The sequence below is a fragment of the Cyprinus carpio genome, chromosome A7 (assembly GCF_018340385.1).
Source record: "Cyprinus carpio isolate SPL01 chromosome A7, ASM1834038v1, whole genome shotgun sequence".
In the NCBI taxonomy this organism is placed as follows: Eukaryota; Metazoa; Chordata; class Actinopteri; order Cypriniformes; family Cyprinidae; genus Cyprinus; species Cyprinus carpio.
Window position 1 is genome coordinate 31,406,857 of NC_056578.1, and position 21,093 is coordinate 31,427,949.

General features: G+C 35.7%; 2 protein-coding genes across 4 annotated transcripts in view; one reads left to right on the top strand and one right to left on the bottom strand.

The window, feature by feature from the left end:
- Positions 1-12,920, bottom strand: part of LOC109095504 (disintegrin and metalloproteinase domain-containing protein 33-like) — a 94,451-nt gene extending 81,531 nt beyond the window's left edge. Inside the window, exon 1 of one of the 2 annotated variants that reach the window (XM_042760822.1) lies at positions 12,505-12,920. In XM_042760822.1, coding sequence (XP_042616756.1) covers positions 12,505-12,628 — 124 coding nt within the window. In that variant the 5' untranslated portion in view covers positions 12,629-12,920. The remainder of the gene's footprint in view (positions 1-12,504) is intronic. The other variant, XM_042760823.1, reaches the window with a different exon arrangement.
- A 4,274-nt stretch (positions 12,921-17,194) lies between these two features.
- LOC109097384 (RWD domain-containing protein 4) lies at positions 17,195-20,521 on the top strand. 2 transcript variants are annotated; one of them, XM_042760825.1, is made up of 9 exons: positions 17,195-17,413; positions 17,755-17,835; positions 18,079-18,188; positions 18,516-18,666; positions 18,908-19,019; positions 19,101-19,150; positions 19,309-19,311; positions 20,173-20,226; positions 20,296-20,521. In XM_042760825.1, exons 1-8 carry the CDS (start codon positions 17,390-17,392, stop codon positions 20,203-20,205), a joined length of 564 nt encoding a protein of 187 aa, XP_042616759.1. In that variant the 5' UTR covers positions 17,195-17,389; the 3' UTR covers positions 20,206-20,226; positions 20,296-20,521. The 2 variants fall into 2 exon arrangements, with proteins under 2 accessions (XP_042616759.1, XP_018966563.1); XM_019111018.2 differs by having other exon boundaries at positions 20,173-20,521.
- Positions 20,522-21,093: the final 572 nt, after the last annotated feature.

A 21,093-nucleotide genomic window follows, 5' to 3' on the forward strand; every position in this document is an offset into this window, starting at 1 on the left:
ATTTATAATGTTAAACATCCATTTCAAATAAAAGCTGGTTCATTTGAATTTCCACCCATCAAAAAATCCTAAATAAAAAAAATATTAAGCAACACAAATGCTGTCATGAAACTTTAGATGGTGCAGGCTGATGGGGTTTTAATGCATTGCAGACTGATGATATTCACAGCGTTGAAGGGGTCATGAACTGCCTTTTTTATTATTTTGTACTCTGAGGTCCACTTATAACGTTATCAAGATTTTTACATTAAAAAAACATCATCATTTAGAAGTAATAGGCTATTTTCTGTCTTGTTTTGATCCCCTCTCATCGGAACACTTTGTTTGAATAGGCGTGGCAGATTGCAGACTCAGAAGTAAACGTCCACTGGTATGATTGGCTAACAGTTGTGTATGTTTGACTGCTTACAGCCTACACAGAACTATACTCTCATTCCAGTGTAATAATCAAGGAACTTTGCTGCCGTACCATGGGTGCAGCAGGCGCAATGATATTATGCAGCGCCTGAAAATAGTCCCAGCTTGGTAACTTCCAGTAAGCCTATTTTCAGGCGCTGTGTAATATCATGGGCTAAACAGGCAGTGATGTCGAAGCAGGCGTTGAACTTCCTCTGTAGAGGTGGGGTTTAGCCACACTATTACATCATAAAGTGGCATATTCCAGAACCTGTCGTTTTGGTAGATTGGCTTCAATATAAACTGTTTTTTTTAGATTAACAAGTAAATTTTAAGTTCTGAAATTAACAGGATGTTTTTTGGCCTCTTATTTGTCAAAAGATCAAGGGAATTTTGATATCTCAGTTCATGACCCCTTTAAACTACTTGGCACAAGTTGATTGGTTCATGTTGCATACACAGCAAATGATCTTGCTGCTTTACATTTAAATGGCTGGTTAGCATTCACTAGAGCATTTCACAGCGTGCTTTCAGAGTTCCTCTGAAACCCTCCACCTTCCCCAGCTCCACCTGTATAGATCTGCTACGGGTTATTATATATGCTATTTGTGCAGAAGCAGTACTGTATGTCTTAAATACTCTCAACATCTTATTGACATATTCATTGGCAGTAGCAAGTTTCTTTCTTTGCAACAGCAGCAGCATAATCCACAACAGCAATAACCAACGGCAGCAGCAATTCAACAGCGTAACAGATTTATTCCACCAAGACCAAATACATTAACATTGTAATATCCATTACCATGCTAAAATCTTCTGAGAGTTGTCATGATAGAACTGTTTCAATTTTGATATTAATAATCAGCATACTAGAATGACTTCTGAGGGTTTATATTACTGGTGTAATGGCTGCTAAAAATCTAGCAGGAATAAATTAGGATTTAGTTGGAAAAGATATATAAAATTATTACTGATCCCAAACATTTGAATGTTAATGTATTTATAATAGATATTTTAACACATATCTCATTTCAATAAAGTTTGAGTGGTTATATCATATGAAGTTTTTCCTGACCTTGTGTCATGTCATAATAAAAAAAGCCAAATTTTTGAGACTTAATAAAATAGGGGCATGGTCGGGTTTCACTGTGTACCCCGAGATGAAATTCTGCATCCAGTTGAACATGGATGTGTTACTTATCAGAGTACAATACTGTACAGTTTGGCAATCTAGGCCTGGTATTAAGTTAATCAACTCTAGAGAGGCGGCTGAAAGTGGGCAGTAGGTCAGACTATTAAGCTCCCTCAGTCACTCAAGATTAAGAGGAATAATCATCCTCATAAATAATTTTGTACATCTCAGCTTTCATGCACTTGATTTAAACCTCTTGAGGGATCCAAAATTAGACACTAAAATTACAAGCTTTTACAAGTTGATTATCAGCACAGCAAAACTGGCAATTCATTCTCCCAGTAAAAAGATGAAAACAAGAAGAGGTAATGAGAGGTGTGGCATTTTTTCTTACCTCTCTTTTCCTCGACAATAGCACTTTTCTTTGCAAAAAGAAACAAATAAGCGTCCCCTCTCAGCTTAATCACAGACATTTGGGGTCTCACACAGAGCTGTCATGCACACAAATGTGGAAAAATAAGATCATTACTGACCTCGCCATATCCATTTATGGCTGGAGTTTATAAAATATGACATGCGGTAAAAGGAAGCAATAGAATTGATCGGGAGGGGAGTGTGTCGGCATGCTCCTCACAAGACCATCCTTTTTACAATTTGCTTTTCTATTTCCAAAAAGTAATGGTCTCATCTCTTCTAATGCTAAAATATCTGACTGGTCTAAAATCAGCACAATCTAAATCACTGCGGCTTGTCAATCACAACGCAATGTATCGCAAAGTCTATTCTGGTTGTAACCGCAGCTCTTTTCCACAATAAACATCATCAAAGGCCAGGCTTGAGTTCTGGGGACGTAAAATAATCAGCCCGTCGCCTGCACAACATAAATCCAGAGAGTCCATCAACACAGACTATGGCCCTCTAGAGAAAACCATTTTCCAAAACTAATAGGTTTAGAGAAGGCATTAGCTGCAAGCCAGCCTAAGACATTGTTCCCAAAGAATGATCTAAGAAGGCCAGAGCCGGCTTGAGGGCAGTTGCTCTTCAAAAACAGCGAAATTGACCTTCCTCTGGTTGACAATTATCTGCCCGTCAAGTCACTCAACTGCCATGGGGGTCCTAAAGAGCCTTACTTTTTCACTTCCTCTCTTACCAGGCATTTTAGGAACAGACCTCAGGAGAAAAGTGGAAGTCTGAAGGAGAAGAGTATTAATATTCTTCCTCTTTCTACTATTCGCTCACTCGACACTCTTGCTTTGCCTTGGAGTCTCATTAATACAAAGAAAAAATTAAATGTAGCATTTTATATTTATAATTACAGTAACTTCAAAAATTAACTTACATATTTTTCTCAATTTATGTACACCTTAAAAAGAATTAAGAAGGAATATTGAAAAACGATGATTTTAACACCTCCACACAGAAATGTGTGTAAAATCTTTGATTTCCTGATTCTCACGCCTCATTACCGTGATGAACAATATTGAGGTCAGACCTGAGGATGGAATAGGTTGAGTGTAACTGACAGATGTGACTGGATGTCAGCTTTAAAATGTCACAAATAGAATATTGCACCAGACGTTACAAAAGCAGATTACACCCATACTGTGTTCTAAAGAGGCCTAACTGAGTGTATCAAGATACCCAGCACAGATGTAAGAAAGCACATAAGATCCATAAAGCAACATCGCTGTTAGGATTACATATTGATCACCCAGTGAGGACAGAATACAAATAGCGAGAAAAACAGACGAGATGATTATGATTTCCTGTCACTACTGAGAAAGAAAAAAGGAGAGAGAGATGAAAATGGTATTTAAAATTTGTGAATGATATGGGTTCTTCAAGAGAGTGGCCAAATGGCTCGTACAACACTGATATACTATCTACCTAATACAACTTAATGAATCACAAAAATGCTTAAATTAAATAAAATATTGCAATGCAATGGCAATGTTTGGGGAAGTTGTGGCCTAACGGTTAGAGAGTTTGACTCCTAACCATAAGGTTGTTGGTTCGAGTCTTGGTCCGGCAATACCATGACTTACAGTAGGTGCCCTTGAGCAAGGCACCGAACCCCCAACTGCTCCCCGGGCGCTGCTGCATAAATGGCTGCCCACTGCTTCGGGTGTGTGTTCACGGTGTGTGTGTGTTCACTGCTGTGTGTTCACTGCTGTGGTTGTGCACTTTGGATGGGTTAAATGCAGAACACGCAGGTGCCAGCCGCTTTGTTGTCAAGCCCAACGGCCGTTCCTCAGTCAAGCCTACTGGGCATCAGAAATCGAGGCTGCCAGCCACTCCTCAGTCAACCCCACCGGCCGCAGGATTCTCAAGCCCATCGGCCGTTCCTCAGTCAAGCCCACCGGCTGGGCTGAAGTCAGGCCCAGCACAGTTCCATTGTCAAGCCCGCTGGTCGGTTCACTCTCAAGCCCTCAGCTGACAGCAGCACAATCCTTAACCCCAAGTCAAGGGAGGAATCAAAGGAGGAAGCGACTATTGGCTCGAGCCCATAAGTCTGCTCCAGTGTCGGCTCCAGCCCCTGAATCCGCTCCAGAAAGGGCTCCAGTCCCCATGTCCAGCCCAAGGAGGGCCTCAGAAGCCCCAAGGATTTTTTTGGGGGGGCTTCGCCATGACCTCCTGAACTGTCTTCTCCACCATGGCCCCCTGAGCTGCCTGTTCCACCATGGCTTCCTAGTCTACCTGCTCCGCAATGGGTCCCGGAACAGGTAGTGCTCTGGTACTGCTCTGGATGTAAGCCTGGATGTACTCTCTCCCATGTAAGCCTGTCCTGAGGGGCCTCCAAAGTGCCCACCCCCCTCCCCCCTCTCCATTAGATGTTGTGTGGTGCATGGACGTGCCTTCGGGGAGGGGGCAGTAATGTCATGCCCATGGACTGTGTGTTTGTTTTTCTCCCCCACGTGCTCTGTTTACCATGTGTCCTAGTTCTTCCCTCATGTCTGATTGTGAAATTGATTCCAGGTGTTTCTTGTTAATTTCCTTGTTTAGTTCCCCATTTAAGCTCTGTTTCCTCATTTAAGCTCTGTGTTTTCCTGATTCTCCATCATCTCCGCGCTCCTTGTTCCCTCACAGTAGCGAACCGTGACAGACATCAACACACAATCTCAACATTTTAGTAAATAAAAACTTTATTGCTTGTGATTAACTGGCATGACCGATATGTCAGTCTATCACAGCAGCTGTCTGACTGTGTGAGGAATTCCAGACATCATCTGTGTGACTGACCAATCTATAGACTATTGCTGAGAGACAGGGACAAAAAAAACCCTCAATATCAGACTGACAAGAAGAATCTGCAAATTTGAAAGTCCAAAACACTCTAAAAGATGCTGTATGGTAGATGACGGACTACGATTGTGTGTGTGTGTGTGTGTGTGTGTGTGTGTGTGTGTGTGTGTGTGTGTGTGTGTGTGTGTGTGTATGTGTGTGTGTGTGTGTGTGTGTGTGAGATAAGCTGGCACAAGATAAAATGTTGCTTCTGTGTGGGGGATCTCTTCTCTGAATTGTGCCTGGTGCATACGCGTGTGAGAGAGGAGACAGAAAGAAAGAGAGATAGAGCGGTTTGAATGGAACTGTTTCTATCACTGTTTCCAGGGTGCCGTTTTAAACCAAATGCAATCACAAAGCGCTGCAGGGACCGGGCATCTTCAGTGACAGCTCTAAACAACACAGGCAAACTCCTCCCTTACCTTACAACTAACAGCACCGTTACGTTCCCCATCTCTGTCTACAGCTTTTTGTCTCCCTGATTCACTTTCTGATTACCTTTGTGTCTTCGTCTCTCTTTTGTCTCTCTCTCTCTCTCTCTCTAACACACACACACACACACACTCTTTCTCTCTCGCTCATAGCACCTAAGAATGTCAATTTATAATGCAGTCTGACTCATACAGCCTTCAATATTTTTTTGTTCAAAATGCCACAAGCGTTACTTGTGTAGGAGTGCACTAAAGTCCCCTCGCATTTCAAACTGTTCTGAGATACAGTGATTTACGTTAAGTCTTTATCAAAGATATTTATGCCGCTCTTTAGTTGATGCACAATGGACACACAAAGCACAAGTACCATTTGAAATGCTAACAACGTGTACACTCTTGTAAAATAAGTGCAATGTAGCACTTTTAAAAAGCGTAGTTATTCAGAAATAATATACTTTCAAATACTATACTTAAGTGTGAATAGGGCTGGGCGATATATCGAATATTAGCGATAGTATCGCAATAATTTTGACGACGATGTAAAATTTGAAAATATCGTGAATATCGAATATTTCAAATTCAAGCATACTTTCCCAAAAGAACGTGCTGAACCTCCATAACCGGAACATGTTATTGCGGACTGCTCTACACGCCTCTACTACGTGAGCTTTCATGAGTGCGGTTGACAGATATCAAGAGTTCAAATCCCCGAATCAGGGCTTTGCTGTTACATAGATATATGTTCTTCCTGGTGTTTTGCTTATTTTGAGTTTAAGCAATCTGGCAACCATGCACATACAAACGCTCGCTCCTCATTGCGGAAGTGCCGCTGCAGATGATCTGAAAAACAAACAAGCTGGAGTTTAGCGATCTAAATGAAAGCATCATGCAGCCAGTCTGTGTTCTGTCATGAGATCTCGACTGTACTGTTTGCGATTATAGTCGCTGTATAAATGCACTAACTCAATCGCTGTTGTGTGAAAAGAGAAACATAGGCTATGGCAATGTGGAATTACTAATAGGAATTTCACTGTTATAATATTTTTCATTTGTTTTACCAGTTTTCATAATATAGACAGAGAGAGTGTATAAGTCTTTCGTATTAATTAGACATGTGCCGGGATTTGGTAATGCAATATATCACGGTAATGAATATGCACGGTATTTTTATCGTGGGCACTTCTTAAATCCGTAAATAATTATATGTTACAAATTATTCAGAATTTGGAATGCATTTTAAGAATACCTTTCCCATCAAAATGCACAACACCGCTGTATGCTGCTTGAAAGACGCGTGCGCTCTGATGTAAACAAGCATGCATGAGAAGCACATGGGGGAACACGTGAGAGACCGCTGAATGAAAGCACATTCACTCTCTGACAGCAGATGGCGCTAAACTGCAGAAAATGCAGCCCTCACCCTGGAAACCCCATAAATAAAGCAGCTACACTACTTTCTAAAAAATATTTAAATAATTTTAAATAGCCATTCAGATTTGTGGATTCGCTATGGTGTTCATCACAGCGTCAAATACTTAAATATTTAGACTTAATAGGCTATTTATTTTCAAACTTTTTATTTTATTTTAATCTGGACTACAGCATTAGGGCTTCATTGGTTAACATTAGTTAATTCATTAGTTAACATAAATTGTCAATACAATTTTTTTCTGAACATTCATTCATCTTAGGTATTCCAAAATTTAATAACACATTGTTAAAATCGAAAGTTGCAACTGTGCTATTTAATGAGCTAATATGAACTAAGAATTGTATTTTTTAACAAAGATTAATAGTGATACCTATGGGTCTTTATAGTTTTTTTTCCGGTGTAAAACTTTTAACTTTATATATTTTTCTGTATTGCTTTATTGTATTTAAATGTTCAGTTATTTTTGTTATAAGAAAAAAGTTATTTAACCTGTTATACTTTATTATGACCACTTAAACTAAATTTCAACACCGTGATTATACCGTATACCGTGATAAAAGAATTTGCAATTAATCGCAACAGGAAAATTTGATACAAGCATATCCCTAGCATTAATATATATATATATATATATATATATATATATATACTACACACAAACACATAAGAAATACCTATGTGCTATATAAGAAATACCTATGTGCTTCAGCAAATAGCTCCCCATCTGAGAGGGTTTTTAGTGCAAGTGGGAACATAGTTTTATGCCACAGAGCTTCTCTTAAACCAGAGACAGTAGACAGACTTGCGTTCTTAGCTAAAAACCTGTGAAAAATATTTATCCCAGTTTAATTATTTCCTACGGAGCCCCGCACATGACATGCAAGAAAAAAAATTAATAAACGATTTACTAATTCGTTCCCTCAATGTACTAAAACGTGCACACGATTACTATTGCGTTCCCTCGATTTACTACTGCGTTCCCTCAATTTGCTAAATCGTGCGCACGATTTAGCAAATCGAGGGAACAAATTAGTAAATCGTGCTTACAATTTATAAATCGAGTGAATGCAATAGTAATCATGTGCACGTTTTAGTACATTGAGGGAACGAATTAGTAAATCGTGTGCATGATTTAGCCTATTATTTTTTCCTGCATGCCATGTGCGGGGCTCCGTAATTTCCCTCAGTTGCACAGTGTAAATTGCGAATTGCATGAACTTAAAAAGTTGACAGAATGCACTTTCTGTACTTGTTTTGCACTACTTGAGTTACATATACAAGTGTTCATTTAAAAAAAAGCAGTAAGTGATCACTTGGTCTAGAGTTTTTTTTATTATTATTATTTAAATGCAAACATATCCAGATATATATTGAATATCGTAAAAAAGTGACAATATCGAGATATAAATTTTTTATATATATCGCCCAGCCCTAAGTGTGAACTAAATGTAATGTTTTCAGACACTAAATGTAACATTGCATGCTATTTACAATTAAATGAAAATTTATTATAGTTTAAATGTATATTAAATGCAATTAGCTTTACCCACTTAAGTACCACATACATACATCTTTATATGTCATTTCAGAATTACTTCTATTACTTTGAATATACTGATGACAAGCATTTATGGTAAACTAAAAATATATATTTTAATTTCATTTCTATTGAAAATTGTCATGTATTTATTTGTAATTACACATTTGTAACGATGAAGTTACATTTTAAAATATATTTATTTTAAATGCAAATATACTACAGTTAAAATTATAATCAAATACTTTATATGTGTGTGCTTTAGTATATTTTAGTCAAGATATCAAAAGTGTACTTCTTTAAAGCATGCCAAATATAATTAAAACAAAGATTTAAAATGTACTTTAAAGTTATTTAAATGTGTTAATAAACAGTCATTAAACCGTACTTTAAGTATACTTAAGTGGCCTTTTTTAATTAATATTAAACTACCTGCAAGTACAGGTTTTTTAATATACTTTTAAAATGTGAAGTACACTACAAGTACACATTCAATACAATTAAGCACACTTTTTCACAAGGGCTCTATGCAGTAAAACCTAATAATACACAAAATTTGAAATTGATGCTGTATTTAAAAAATAAAAAAATAATAATAAAAAAAACAGAGAGGATTTATAACAATGTACAGAGGGACTACAGCTTGAGAAGAGATAGCATTATAATAAGATTCCATGCCACAAAAGTCGCTTTCACAAGGAAAAACAACCATTATCTATTGTGTGAGCCAATTTATGAAAGTCATTATCTTGATAGAAAAACTGAAGTCCAGGGACTAATGGAACATTCCAGGAACAAGGGGCTTTTTAGACATACTGATGAAACCCAAAGTCATCCATCTTTTTTTCTCATCGCATAAACATAAGGCGTATAAATGAATAATGGTGATATAACTAACCCATGCAGCTGTGGTGAGCACAAAGCTCTGTGAGAAGACACTGCAAAAAGATTATACCTCCTGTGCTATTATGTGCATATTTCTAATAAGTCTACAACGCATGAACCCGGGCCTTCCTCGAAGAGAAGAATTCTTTCAAATTTTATACAACAGGCAGACTGGTCCCCAGTCGAATAGGACTATTTACATACTTATTATTGAATTACAATACTGCTGATGTTCATATTCTTTTTTTTCTCAACAATTTTCAGCAATTAATTCAGCATGAACAGCTTAAAGTACAGACCCATTTCAAACTACACTGTATTGGAATATGTCACACAAGAAAGTCTTTTGACTAGAAAAAAAATCACACTAAATTCCTTGCCCCTTTTTTATTATTTGTGAAAAATACTAGCAATTTGAGTAAACCTTTTTTTCTTCTTCTTCAGTGTATTTTTGAGTATTCAACCTGTTATGAGTTGAACAATGTCACACTGGCTCTGGTGAGGTTATTTTTTGATTTTTTTGTAAGTATAAGTAATTGAAAGTGAATTCATTTATTTACGTGAAAGCTAGAATGGTCAATGTTTATAATAAATATCTGACACAGTATGAGTATCTGAATGACAGGCAAGGAAAAGCACATTTTTGTAAACAAACTAAATAAGCCAAACGTAGACTAATAAAGTTTTATGTTCAGCATAAAAGTAATCCTGAAGTCCTCCAAGGCCAGCTTTACTACAGTCGATATTTGTTTTGAGATGAAAGATGGTATCAATTAACAACTTGCATTGTATGAAATGAAAAAGTGTAAGAGAAAGAGAGAAAGAAAGACTGCAGAGATACAATAGACACTATTACATAGGAAATCGATTGTCCAGATGAGTGGTCAGTTATTCAAGGCAACAGGCATTACACATAAATATTTAATTTGAAGTATTTTACAAAGCTGTGTGTAATAATCTATAATCCCCTGACACAAAACTTTTTTTTTTGGTAGCCTCCTTTGTCCCATTATTCCAGTATAAGAATCAGTACTTAGAATGTTTTTGTTATTGAAAACTGAATAGTCATTTTAATATTTGCATTCTAAATTAGGATTTCATTTCTTGGTTTTATTTGCATTTGAAATTGAAATTGATCTTTTCCTCATTACATATGCAAATGAAGCACAGAACCTGCACTGCTTACAATCAGCAATATTTCCTTTAGGAAATGCAAACCTATATATGTAGATACATAAAGTGACAAGACTTTCAGTTAAAGCAGAAGTAACAATAGGGTAGCTTTGTGAATCGATTTAAATCCACATGTAGTATAAACAAGCCATAAGTATATTTTAACATCAACTTCTCAGCTCAGCAGGATATTTGCTCTTGCTAATAGCTCTCGCCTGCCGTAGATAATATCGCTAGCCTTGTTATAAATGCATTAAAGGTCTGTCAAGCAATATGGAGACTGAAGCTCAGCGCAGGTCCCAGAGTCCCCGGTCAAATCTCAGAGAGATGTAGAAACTTCTCCAAACACGCAGAACACGCAGAGAGCTTGAGTCCTTTCTGTTGGAACATGACTGAACCCGATATCCTGAGGCCAACAGCCTGTTTGAGATTCTTTAAAACAAATAGTGTTTAAATGACAGAGTAGTGATACCTGTGATGAAATATTCTGATGGAGAAAACAAGAAAAAAAGAAAACGGTCAACGGTCTTTCTTTTTCTCTTTTCTCAGTGAGCATCTGGGATGATGATATTGGGAACTTCTTGAATAAAGTAGGCTAACCTGATCATGTTGTGGTTTATAATATTGACAGTAACAGATTTGCAGCATCAATAATAGTTTGGTTTTAATGGAGTCCTGTCATTAAGGTTGACGTCACATAATTGTTTTCACAACTGAAAGACTGACTAATGTCTAAAGATCAAATCTATTTGTTCTTTGCCCTTTAGTGGTTTGGCAGAAATGTGTCGCTTTCAAATATGAATTCTGGTTGCAGTCTCTAAACAATCCCGGTTATTTAGGCTACTGGTTATTTACCTGGTTATTATACATTGACGATTCATTTTGAACAAGGAATACTTGGGTAAAAAGGACATATATGCTATAAAAAAAACAATCTGAAATATTCTCTTAAGAGTTTGTTTACACAGACTTTATAATGATTTAAAAGGACTTTTTGCATGATAGCAGCCCAATAATTTATTAAATAATATATTACATTAAAAATTCTACAATCAAAGAACGTGGTAAGAAATTTAATGCATTCACTCAATACAAAAAATAAAAATAAAAAATAAATAAAAAAAGTTGATCTTCTCGTCGTCATGTGAAAACCTTATACTGTGATTTAAGTATCACTGCTGTATTATGTTGTAGTTGCTACAACATATCACAGTAACAGTTTCTAGATTAAATAAGTAACCACTCCAAATCATCCATTCATAAGTGTTTTAGATTCACTAGAAGAATCCGCTAATAGGAGTCAATCACGCAGTTTTTGTCGTTCACGATGTATGTTTTTGATTCAATAAAAAATCGCTGTTTGTTTCTGATTTAGTAGAAAATAAGCGACTAATGTAAGTCATTAATTTGCAATTCTGACTAGTACCGGTCGCGCTGTAGAATTTGATCTACTAAAAAGAACTGGCTCACAAGACTCGTTTATTTGGGAACCTGATTAAACTATTCGCGATTGATTGTTTCTGATTCACCAAAACGAATCAACGCATAAGAGTCATTCATTAGGGAATCATCTTAGTTCTTACTACACTGGGCGGCGCGCTGCGCTGTTGTTTCACGATGTGGATTTAGTATCGGGACTGGCTGCGCTATATACAGTGCTGAATAGTAAAGCAATAAATATTCGCAGAATATGCATGTTCCAGAACCATCAAAGGGATATAAGTCATGATCATTCGGTTCCTGTGCTTTAAAAAATGCAGCCGGTTTTGAAAATAATCCTTAGCCAAACTCTTAAATGTCTCAGTAGGCTAATAGTCGTTCAGCTTTAACTGTTAGACAGAATAGGCTATATGAGTTTATTTGTCAGATTTTCTCCCTCGCCTGGCAATTTCAGTCGAGATCAATATAAAGCTGCAATCATGTCCTGAAGCGTGTATGAGCAACATTTATGTAAACAATCAGCTGAGAATAAAGTGGTCTTGGATTAGTCAACGTGGGCAACATCGCCCATCGCCATCCTTAGCTATATGGAAGAGAAATCATTGATAAATTTCTGCTCAGAAGCATTTGTTTACACACTAACTTAAGATTTGTTTACTATCCCAACCTCTTTTCGGAGTTTTTTTAATACGTTTTCCCCGCAAGAAAACTTCTTCACGGACGCACGCAACTGGTTGATAAAGGAGTACAACTTTCCAAGTAACGTTAGGTTCTGGGTAAGAAAGCGGTGTCTTACCTTTCTCCCGAGGATTTCCGCTTACAATTTCCAGTAAACCGTTAAAGAGAAAAAACGATAGCATTACAAGCACATATCGTGTCGATGAAATGTGTCCGTTTTTCTGTCTGTGTTTGGTATACATCCCTGTTGGCGCTCTGTGCTGTTCTGCGTCTCGCCTCGCCTCGCGCTGTATTCACTCGCCAGCGTGAGAGGAAACACGAAGAAATAGATGTAACTGAGTCAGCTAAGCTCTGCCCTCTCGATTTGCGTGAGCCGCACGAACCGTTACATGTTCGTTAAACTGTCCTACGAAGAGCAGACAGAGAACACATCCAGGAAAAGAGGAAGGGTCAGAATTGTGAAGCCTTGGGCACGTGAAAGCCCGCGCCTGACTCTTTGATCACTGTATGAGCAGCAGACCCCTGCTGAGAAAAACTGCCTAAAACAGCCTAAGCTGGTTTGCTGGTCTGAAATGCTCTCTCAGCCTAGTCAGGTTTGACTTTTGTGTGGAAGCCCATTACCACCACATAGCCTAAGAAAGTCATTCTCTGGTAAATCATAATTATGACGTAAATTACGAGATAGTACGTCACAATTCTAAGATAAACAGTCTAAATTGTGACATTAAAAAGTACGAATTCTGAGTTAAAAGTCATAATTCTAAGTTAAAAATCAGAATTCTGGCATAATATGTCATATTTGAGATAAAAAAAGTCAAATTTATGAAATACAATTTTGAATTTTAATTTCATAATTATGACTTATGTCATTATTATGACTTAGTATATCAGTTTTGGCTTTTTATTTCTTAATTATGATACACCCCCAAGACATTTTTTTTCTTATGTGGCAGAAATGGACATAGGGAAATAGACCCCCATAATGAGACTGTTCTTGGATTCTGGGAATGATTCATACTATCTTTTTTAAAAACATATTTTCGACAGCATTTTTACCTTAAAAATAATACTTTGTCCAAAAAAACGAGAAAAAGTAATACTTCTCCATAATTTATAAGATAATTTGTACGTTTACATTAGCCTATACACTTTTTTTTTACTTGATAATATAATATAATTAAACTCAGCAATACCTTTAAAATAAAGCATACAAATGGTTTACAGCCAGAGCTGGTTAGATTACTTATGAATTGTAATCAGTTACTGATTACAGATTACATGACAAAATTTGTAGTCAGTAATATAATCTCTTAGATTACACATTTTTGGTAACGTAATCTGATTACTTTTGGATTACATTTAGATTACATTTGTGCTAACCCTTATTTGATATCACATATATTGAATTAGTCTTATCTTGTACTATTTTGACCTATACAAAGAAAAAATATATTCCACAAAATATATTTAATTCACCAACAAGAGCCACAATAACTTATTTTTCAAGTGCAATGTATGGACAGTTAATACTTACAAAATACTAACACTAATGTACCTTGCTGTTAGTGTTTGCTAGTAACACTAAATAAAAACAAAATCACATCTAATGATTTTAAAGGATATTTACTTATAATTAAGTAAATTTAGAAAACAGCTACATTACAAAAACCAATATTGAAAAACATAAAATTCACAGCAATATCACTGCCAGGTCATAAGACCATAACTAAGTTAAATATTTCATCTCAAAACACTTGAAGTGCATAAGGTAGTAACAATGACGAAAAATCAACATTTAAAAAAAAATATTAAAGAACATATTAAAGGCTATGTTCCCCTCGATTTACCATTATCTTGTTGCTGATTTCTTCTGAGCGCAATTCTGACACCCCTCCCCTTCTCCGCTGGAAAAACTTGAAGAATCACGAATGTAAATATGTAGCAGATTTAACAGGAAAAAATATACATGTTAAAAAAAAAGGAAATTTAGGAGAATCAATGAATTGTGAACAACTTATTACCATTGTGTAAATAAAATGTAATCATGTAATCCATAAAAAAGTAACTGTAGTCTGATTACGAGTATTTTAAAAAGTAGTTTACTCTAATTACAAGTACTTGAGTTTTGGAATCTGATTACGTAATCCAGATTACATGTAATCCGTTACTACCCAGCTCTGTTTACAGCATACACACAGTAGGCCTCCTGCAACTTTGTACATCCCAGCCATAAAAGAGACTGTGTAGAGCCAACCAATCATGTAATTCAAACTGTGGGAGTTAAAGCTTTGGCCAGCTGCCTGCAGTTCTTTGCCTAAAGAAACATACAATAGTGTAATATACTTTTGGCTCCACCGTACCATATGCTCTGCCATGTAAGCTTTGGGAGTACAAAACAAGCCACAAAACTGAATCAAGTGTATAGAGTGCTCAGAAGTTAATGCCCATAACAGAACATTTGCGGAGAGAGGTGTGCCATGAAATGTCTTCTTGCGTCCCCATATCACAAAGAATCTTTTGATCTTAATACTATACATTTACTTGAGAAACAAGCAAAATTACTTAAGCTACTTCAGTTTTTTTTTCTTTTCTTTTTTTTTCTAAAAACATGATCAACGTTAAGTGACTTTATGCTTAAGACAAGAAAAAATATCTGCCAGTGAGGTAAGAAAAATACATTTAATTTAAAGGGAAAACAAGTTTAATTGTCGTACCCCATTGGCAAACATTTTAAGCATAAAGCTGTAAAAGCGTAAACTGTAAAGTCTCTTAACTTTGATAAAAAAAATTTGTGTAATTTTGCTTCTCAAGTAATTAAATCTTGATTTAAGAATGTTTAGAAAATTGAACTGGAAATCAAGACAATATATTATATTATATTATATTATTATATTATATTATATTATATATATTATATATATTATATTATATTATATTATATTATATTATATTATATTATATTATATTATATTATATTATTATATTATATTATATTATGCTGGTTCAGTGCACTCCCTGAAAACTTTGAGCAATACTATATCTTCTGGGGTCATGCACTGTACACAAGATACCTTAGCCAAATGAGGCTATGATAAATATTGCATTTGCAGACAGATGATAAATGATTTATTTTTGACCTGGAGTTGTATCTTTCATAAACTCATTTTTGAATGGCTTATTTAAGAAGAGCTTGTAGAGGTCTGGCGAAATAGATCTGAAATTAGAACAGTAAATCTTCCCAACAGGTAATTTGGCTATCGGGCTGTCAGATGTGAGCTAGGATATAATCTTCTGCCCCCGACTCTCTAGTGCACCTCAGCTCAGTCTTAAAAGGCAGGGTTTGCTCAGTGTTCAGAGAGGGCTTTAATCATGACTCAATGAGGACATCTTGTTGACCTGTAAACTGTAAATGAGTGCAAATAACATTCATGCCGTTGTGAAGGCCCTTTCACAGAAAGTCTAAATGAGTCGTGTTGCTTCGTGATTACTATGTAAATGTAAACTATTAAGTAAAAGGTGTAAAATTATTTTGTTTTTTTTTTTTGATTAGATTATGTAAGTAGTGAAGTCACATTAATTAGAATGTAAATGGGAAATGATGAGCTTCAAATAATGCATAATGTAAAAGTTTGAATAAATCATGAACTGAGTAGATACTTAGCAGATTACTTCAATTTTAAATCATCATGATAATTCCTGCTGTAAAAGGGATAGTTCACCATATATATATATATATATATATATATATATATATATATATATATATATATATATATATATATATATATATATATCTGCATAAAAAAAAATAAAAAATCATTTTCTCACCTTCATGTTGTTCCAAACCTGTATGATATTCTGTCTTCTGCAGAACACAAAAGAAGATAGATATTTTGAAGAATGTTTATAATCAGACAGTTTTGGTTACAGTTCAATTCCATTGTACGGACAAAACAACAATTTTCTTTTATGATCTACCGAAGAAGAAAAAAAAAATCATACAGGTCTGGATGGAACAGCATGAGAGTGAGTAAATGAAGACAAAATATTGATGTTTTCTTTAAACTATTATAGGTTAACTCCTTCTCTTTCTCTCTCTCTCTCTCTCTCTCACATTGCATGCTTCCTTAACACACACACACACACACACACACACACACACACACACACACACACAATCAAGAAACACTTAGAAGAAAAATGCCAACATTGTCCAACAAATATTGTAATTAATAAATAAATGCATAACATTTTAAACATGTATGCCAACTTGTCCAATCTGACATTCATGAAATATTCTCAAGCACACAGTCCAACCTTATAGGTAAAATCTTAATATTACAATTCACTGTTGTCTTTATGTATGCCAGTGTGATTTTATTTTTCTTATTTGGTTGCGCAACTGCTGCTGCAAAAATATGACTATATTGATTTTTAAAATAGGAGAATAAAATCTAGGAGGATTAAATTCACGAAATTACTTTTATTTAAGAGGGTTTTGAATCAACATACAAAAGGACTGCTGGGGGGAAACATAAAACAAGCATCTGGACTCAAAAACTTAATAGACTATGTGTAAACCAATAAGTAAACTAAAGTTAAAGGCTTATTAAAGCAATGCTTTTTAACTGGCCAGTGAAAGGTCTTAAGTAGATGCATATTAATTATCTTAGAATTGATAAAGTCTATATTTTCCTCCTTTACACTCATTCGCCGTTAACCACAGCCAAGGCAATAGTGTTTTGCCGCCATCTGGGGTATATTAAGGATCGTTGCAGTAGCGGTGCATTTCTGTACTCCAGTCCTGCAGGCGGCAGTAAGTGACTGTCCTGTTAGATCACATTCTGCGAGTACTGGTGACTCTGTAAAGCACAGCAGAGTTAGGTTTGGGAATTTTTAAAGCATGTCGATATTATTAAGTGTTTAAACGCAATTTTGGCTACAGTCCGCTGGCACAGCAGCGCTGTTTATGATTGGTTTAAAGTGTTGGATTGGTGAAAAACATGACAGCCAATGAAGACCAGGAGGTGAGAGAGATAACGTACAGCTAAAGCTAACACACATGAGCTAAAGATGCCCGTTTAAATACAGTGTGGAGGTTTTATGAAGGCTGTCTCTGTGTATTCTAACCTAATCACATACTTAATGAACTTCATGTTTATACCCACGCTTGGTTCTGAACTGTAACATTTAACACTACACAAAAAAATCCAGTGGTTGTATCATGATACAATGATGCTACTACTGTATGTATACCATTTTTATGTACCATTGATTTTTTAAATCTACTGGAAATATACCACGGTGTATGTCCAAAACCTGGTAACACCGTGGTAGTGTTGTGATAATCTGAAGTGTTTCTGTGCAGATGGAGCTGGAGGCTCTGCGCTCTATCTATGAAGGAGATGAGTGCTTCAAAGAGCTCAGCCCTGTCTCCTTTCAGTTCAGGGTAAGAACTGCTTCTCAGCACAGATACTTGAGTGGTGTGACAAAAGTAATAAAAACACCAAATACTGCTCACTTTGGTTTACAGAGATGTTTTATTGATGGTGTACAGATACTGGGATTATTTACATTACGTATTCATATATTTTAGTATTCAGATGAAACTGTATGTTGCGTCATCTCCAAAAGTTTGTGGAAGTGCCATGGTTTGTGTCAGAACGGTGTCTTTTCCTTTGTTTATTTGTAGATAGGAGATCTTGATGACTCCAAGTCCTTCCTGCTAGAAGTGTCCTGGCCAGAGAACTATCCTGAAACTGCCCCGCACATATCATTAGATGCTTTTTTCAACAACAGAATGTAAGTTGTTCTCTAAATAATTGCGTTGGCTTTCAATTATGGGTTTTTTTTCGGCTGAAACGTTCTAACCTAAGTTCATAGATTGTCCTTGACCTAGATGTGTTGGATTCATAGCAGTAGGAATGCTATATTTTTAATATACACAATTGTTATCCACCATATTTTTCCCGTAAGAGTGTCGTGGCCATTTGTAAATTTAATGGGTCTAAATTTAAAACGTACTGACCCCAAACTTTTGAATAGTTGTGTCAATTGTATTAGATTTATATAGAATACTGTATGCCATTAGGTTTAACAGGATTAAAAAAATCAAGCATCTATTTTTAGATCCCTGGAGACAAAGCAGTACATTCTCTCAAAAATGAGTGAACAGGTAGAGACCAACCTGGGTACTGCCATGATGTACACGCTCTTTGAGTGGGCCAAAGAAAACCAGGAAACACTCATGGAGAACTACCAGCCTGTGACATCCGCTGTGGTCTGTATTCTTGAAGTGTTGGGCTGTCTGAATATATTGTGCAATCTCTGGATTACTGCTTTCTGATTTATTTGACTTTAAATCTTTATACAGTCGCTTCACCTCAAAGAATACAGCAGCATATTTGTAACTGGTGAAGGTCTCTTGTAGCTATGGAAACCGCTTTTCTGCATTCAGATCGTTTGGAATGACTTCTTGTCACTCCTCCTGTAAATAATGTAACCACTCTGTTGTTTCTCAGACCCTGATATCCAGCAGCGATGTCATGAATAATTCCACCTCTGCTAGTAAGAAGAAGGAGAAGAAAGAGCAACTAACCAAAGCACAGAAGAGGAAACTGATCGGAAGAACAGGTTAGTATCGTTGGCAAAAAATAAAATTGGCTTTGTTGTTTGAATGCACACTGATGTGAAACTGCTCTTTGCAATGAGCAGATAATAAGGGTGAACTGCCAAGAGGTTGGGACTGGGTAGATGTTATTAAGGTAAGCTAAATCGAAAAAAATTACTGTAAATGCCATTTTACATGTAATAAGTGCACATTCTGAAATTTTCAGCGACTTGTTTTATAATTGTCTGTCTTTTTTCTCTTTTGCATGGGGATCTCGTCCATACATTACCACCTTTTCTGTCCAACAAACAGCATGTAAGCAGTTTATGTGCATAAAATATACATGTACAGTACATAGGTATGATATACAGTGCCCCACAAGAAGTATTTGCACTCTAAGGTCAATTTAAGCAAAATTGTTCCGACATTAGATTAGATTAAAAAAAGAACCAAACCAAATGGTGTTTATTTCAAAGAAAACAACAAGCATTTTACAGAAATTTGAAATGTGTGATTTTTAGATAAGAAAATAATAGACAGATGGATAATAGACACAAGTATTTGGGCATAGTTCATATGAAGAAGTCCACCTGTGTGAACTTCATGTGATGTCATACATCTGCTGCAAATCAACTTGGGAGGATTGTTTTTTTAAGTAATTAAAAAAAAATGCATTGATATTTGCTGCTTGATTTGATATACTGTTATAATGGCGTACGAATTGGGTATGACTAGAGTGTTTAAATATTTTGGGGATTCTATTTTGAATGAAATCTTAAAGTAATCATATTAGTGACATACGAGACTATAAACACTGTTTATAGTTTTAAGAAACTGTAAACCATAATACCACAGTGTTTCAAAGAAACACTGCCACTACAAAGTTTGGGGTCAGTTTGTTTTGTTTTTTTTTAAGAATTTGCTACTTTTATTAAGCATGGATGCATTTAATTGGAATAAATTACATTAAGAATTACAACAGAATACAGTTGTTTTAAAAGTGTAATAATTTTTCTCAATATTACTTCTGTTGTATTTTTGATCTAACAAATGCAGCCTTGTTGAGCATAAGAGACTTTTTTCAGAAACATAAAAACCACAAACCTTTGAACGGTAGTGCAAGCTTATAATCTTTTTACATATTTCTTGTTTTCTTTTTTCTTTCTTTTTTTATAGCTGAGCAAAACTGGAGGAAAAGGTGACGATTGAGAAGAAACGATGGATTGAAATGTATGGATGAAATGTGTCCCTTTTTTTTTTTTTTTTTTTTAATGACAGCTGAACACAAATTCTCTTCAGCCATGATTTCAGTTCACCTGGAGCTGCCACAGAGCTGATTTGACACTGAGTGTAAGGAGCTCTGCCATCCTCAGAGCCACACTAGTCTGCGCTAAATTAGCTGAGCCACACGTGAACATCATGAGGTGTGTGATGAGAAAACGAACACAGGTTTAAATGCTTGTATTTTTGGATCTGCTAGAACAGTTGTGTGTGACTTAATAAACCTAACAGCAGTGTTGTTTCATCTAGTGAAAATTCCTTTGAAAAATTGCATCATGGGTAGTTTAAAGATGCAGTCAGATAAGTGCTGTCAGGGGTTACTGAAATAAAACAATTATTATTTTGTGGTCATGTGATCTCAACATGGCAACCCTCATTAGGTCTCGCTACATGTCAAATTAAAACAGCTAAATAAATACTAACCATCTATTTAGGGGTAAAAAAAAAATGAAAGTTTACATTTTGATGTTATACATGAAAGATATTTTATGGGTGTGTGTTTTTAAAGAAATAAAGTGTTTTAAAGCACAGTCCTTTGTAGATAATAACAGTGCCACTCTTGTTTCATGTGAAAACATTGTGTGAAATATGTCAACATAGATCTGGATCAGAAAAGGTGTTGCAGCTCCTGTTTTTGACTAGTATTAGTCACATAAGTGAGGGTGAGAAACATTTGAGGTGATAGATGATGTGGTCAAACTTTTAATCTTGAGTTTAAAGTTAATGTCTTTATTACCCATTTAAGCAAAAAGTACACAGAAGTGAGACATATCTAGTGTAAAATATATGAAGGTTTATTTATTGTAGTTTTGTTTA

Excerpts from the sequence above, each read along its gene's own strand:
- LOC109097384 (XM_019111018.2), top strand. The coding sequence starts at position 17,390 with ATGACAGCCAATGAAGACCAGGAG. Across the intron at positions 17,836-18,078 it reads CTGTCTCCTTTCAGTTCAGG|ATAGGAGATCTTGATGACTC; the intron begins GTAAGAACTGCT and ends GTTTATTTGTAG. Across the intron at positions 18,667-18,907 it reads AGCCTGTGACATCCGCTGTG|ACCCTGATATCCAGCAGCGA; the intron begins GTCTGTATTCTT and ends GTTGTTTCTCAG.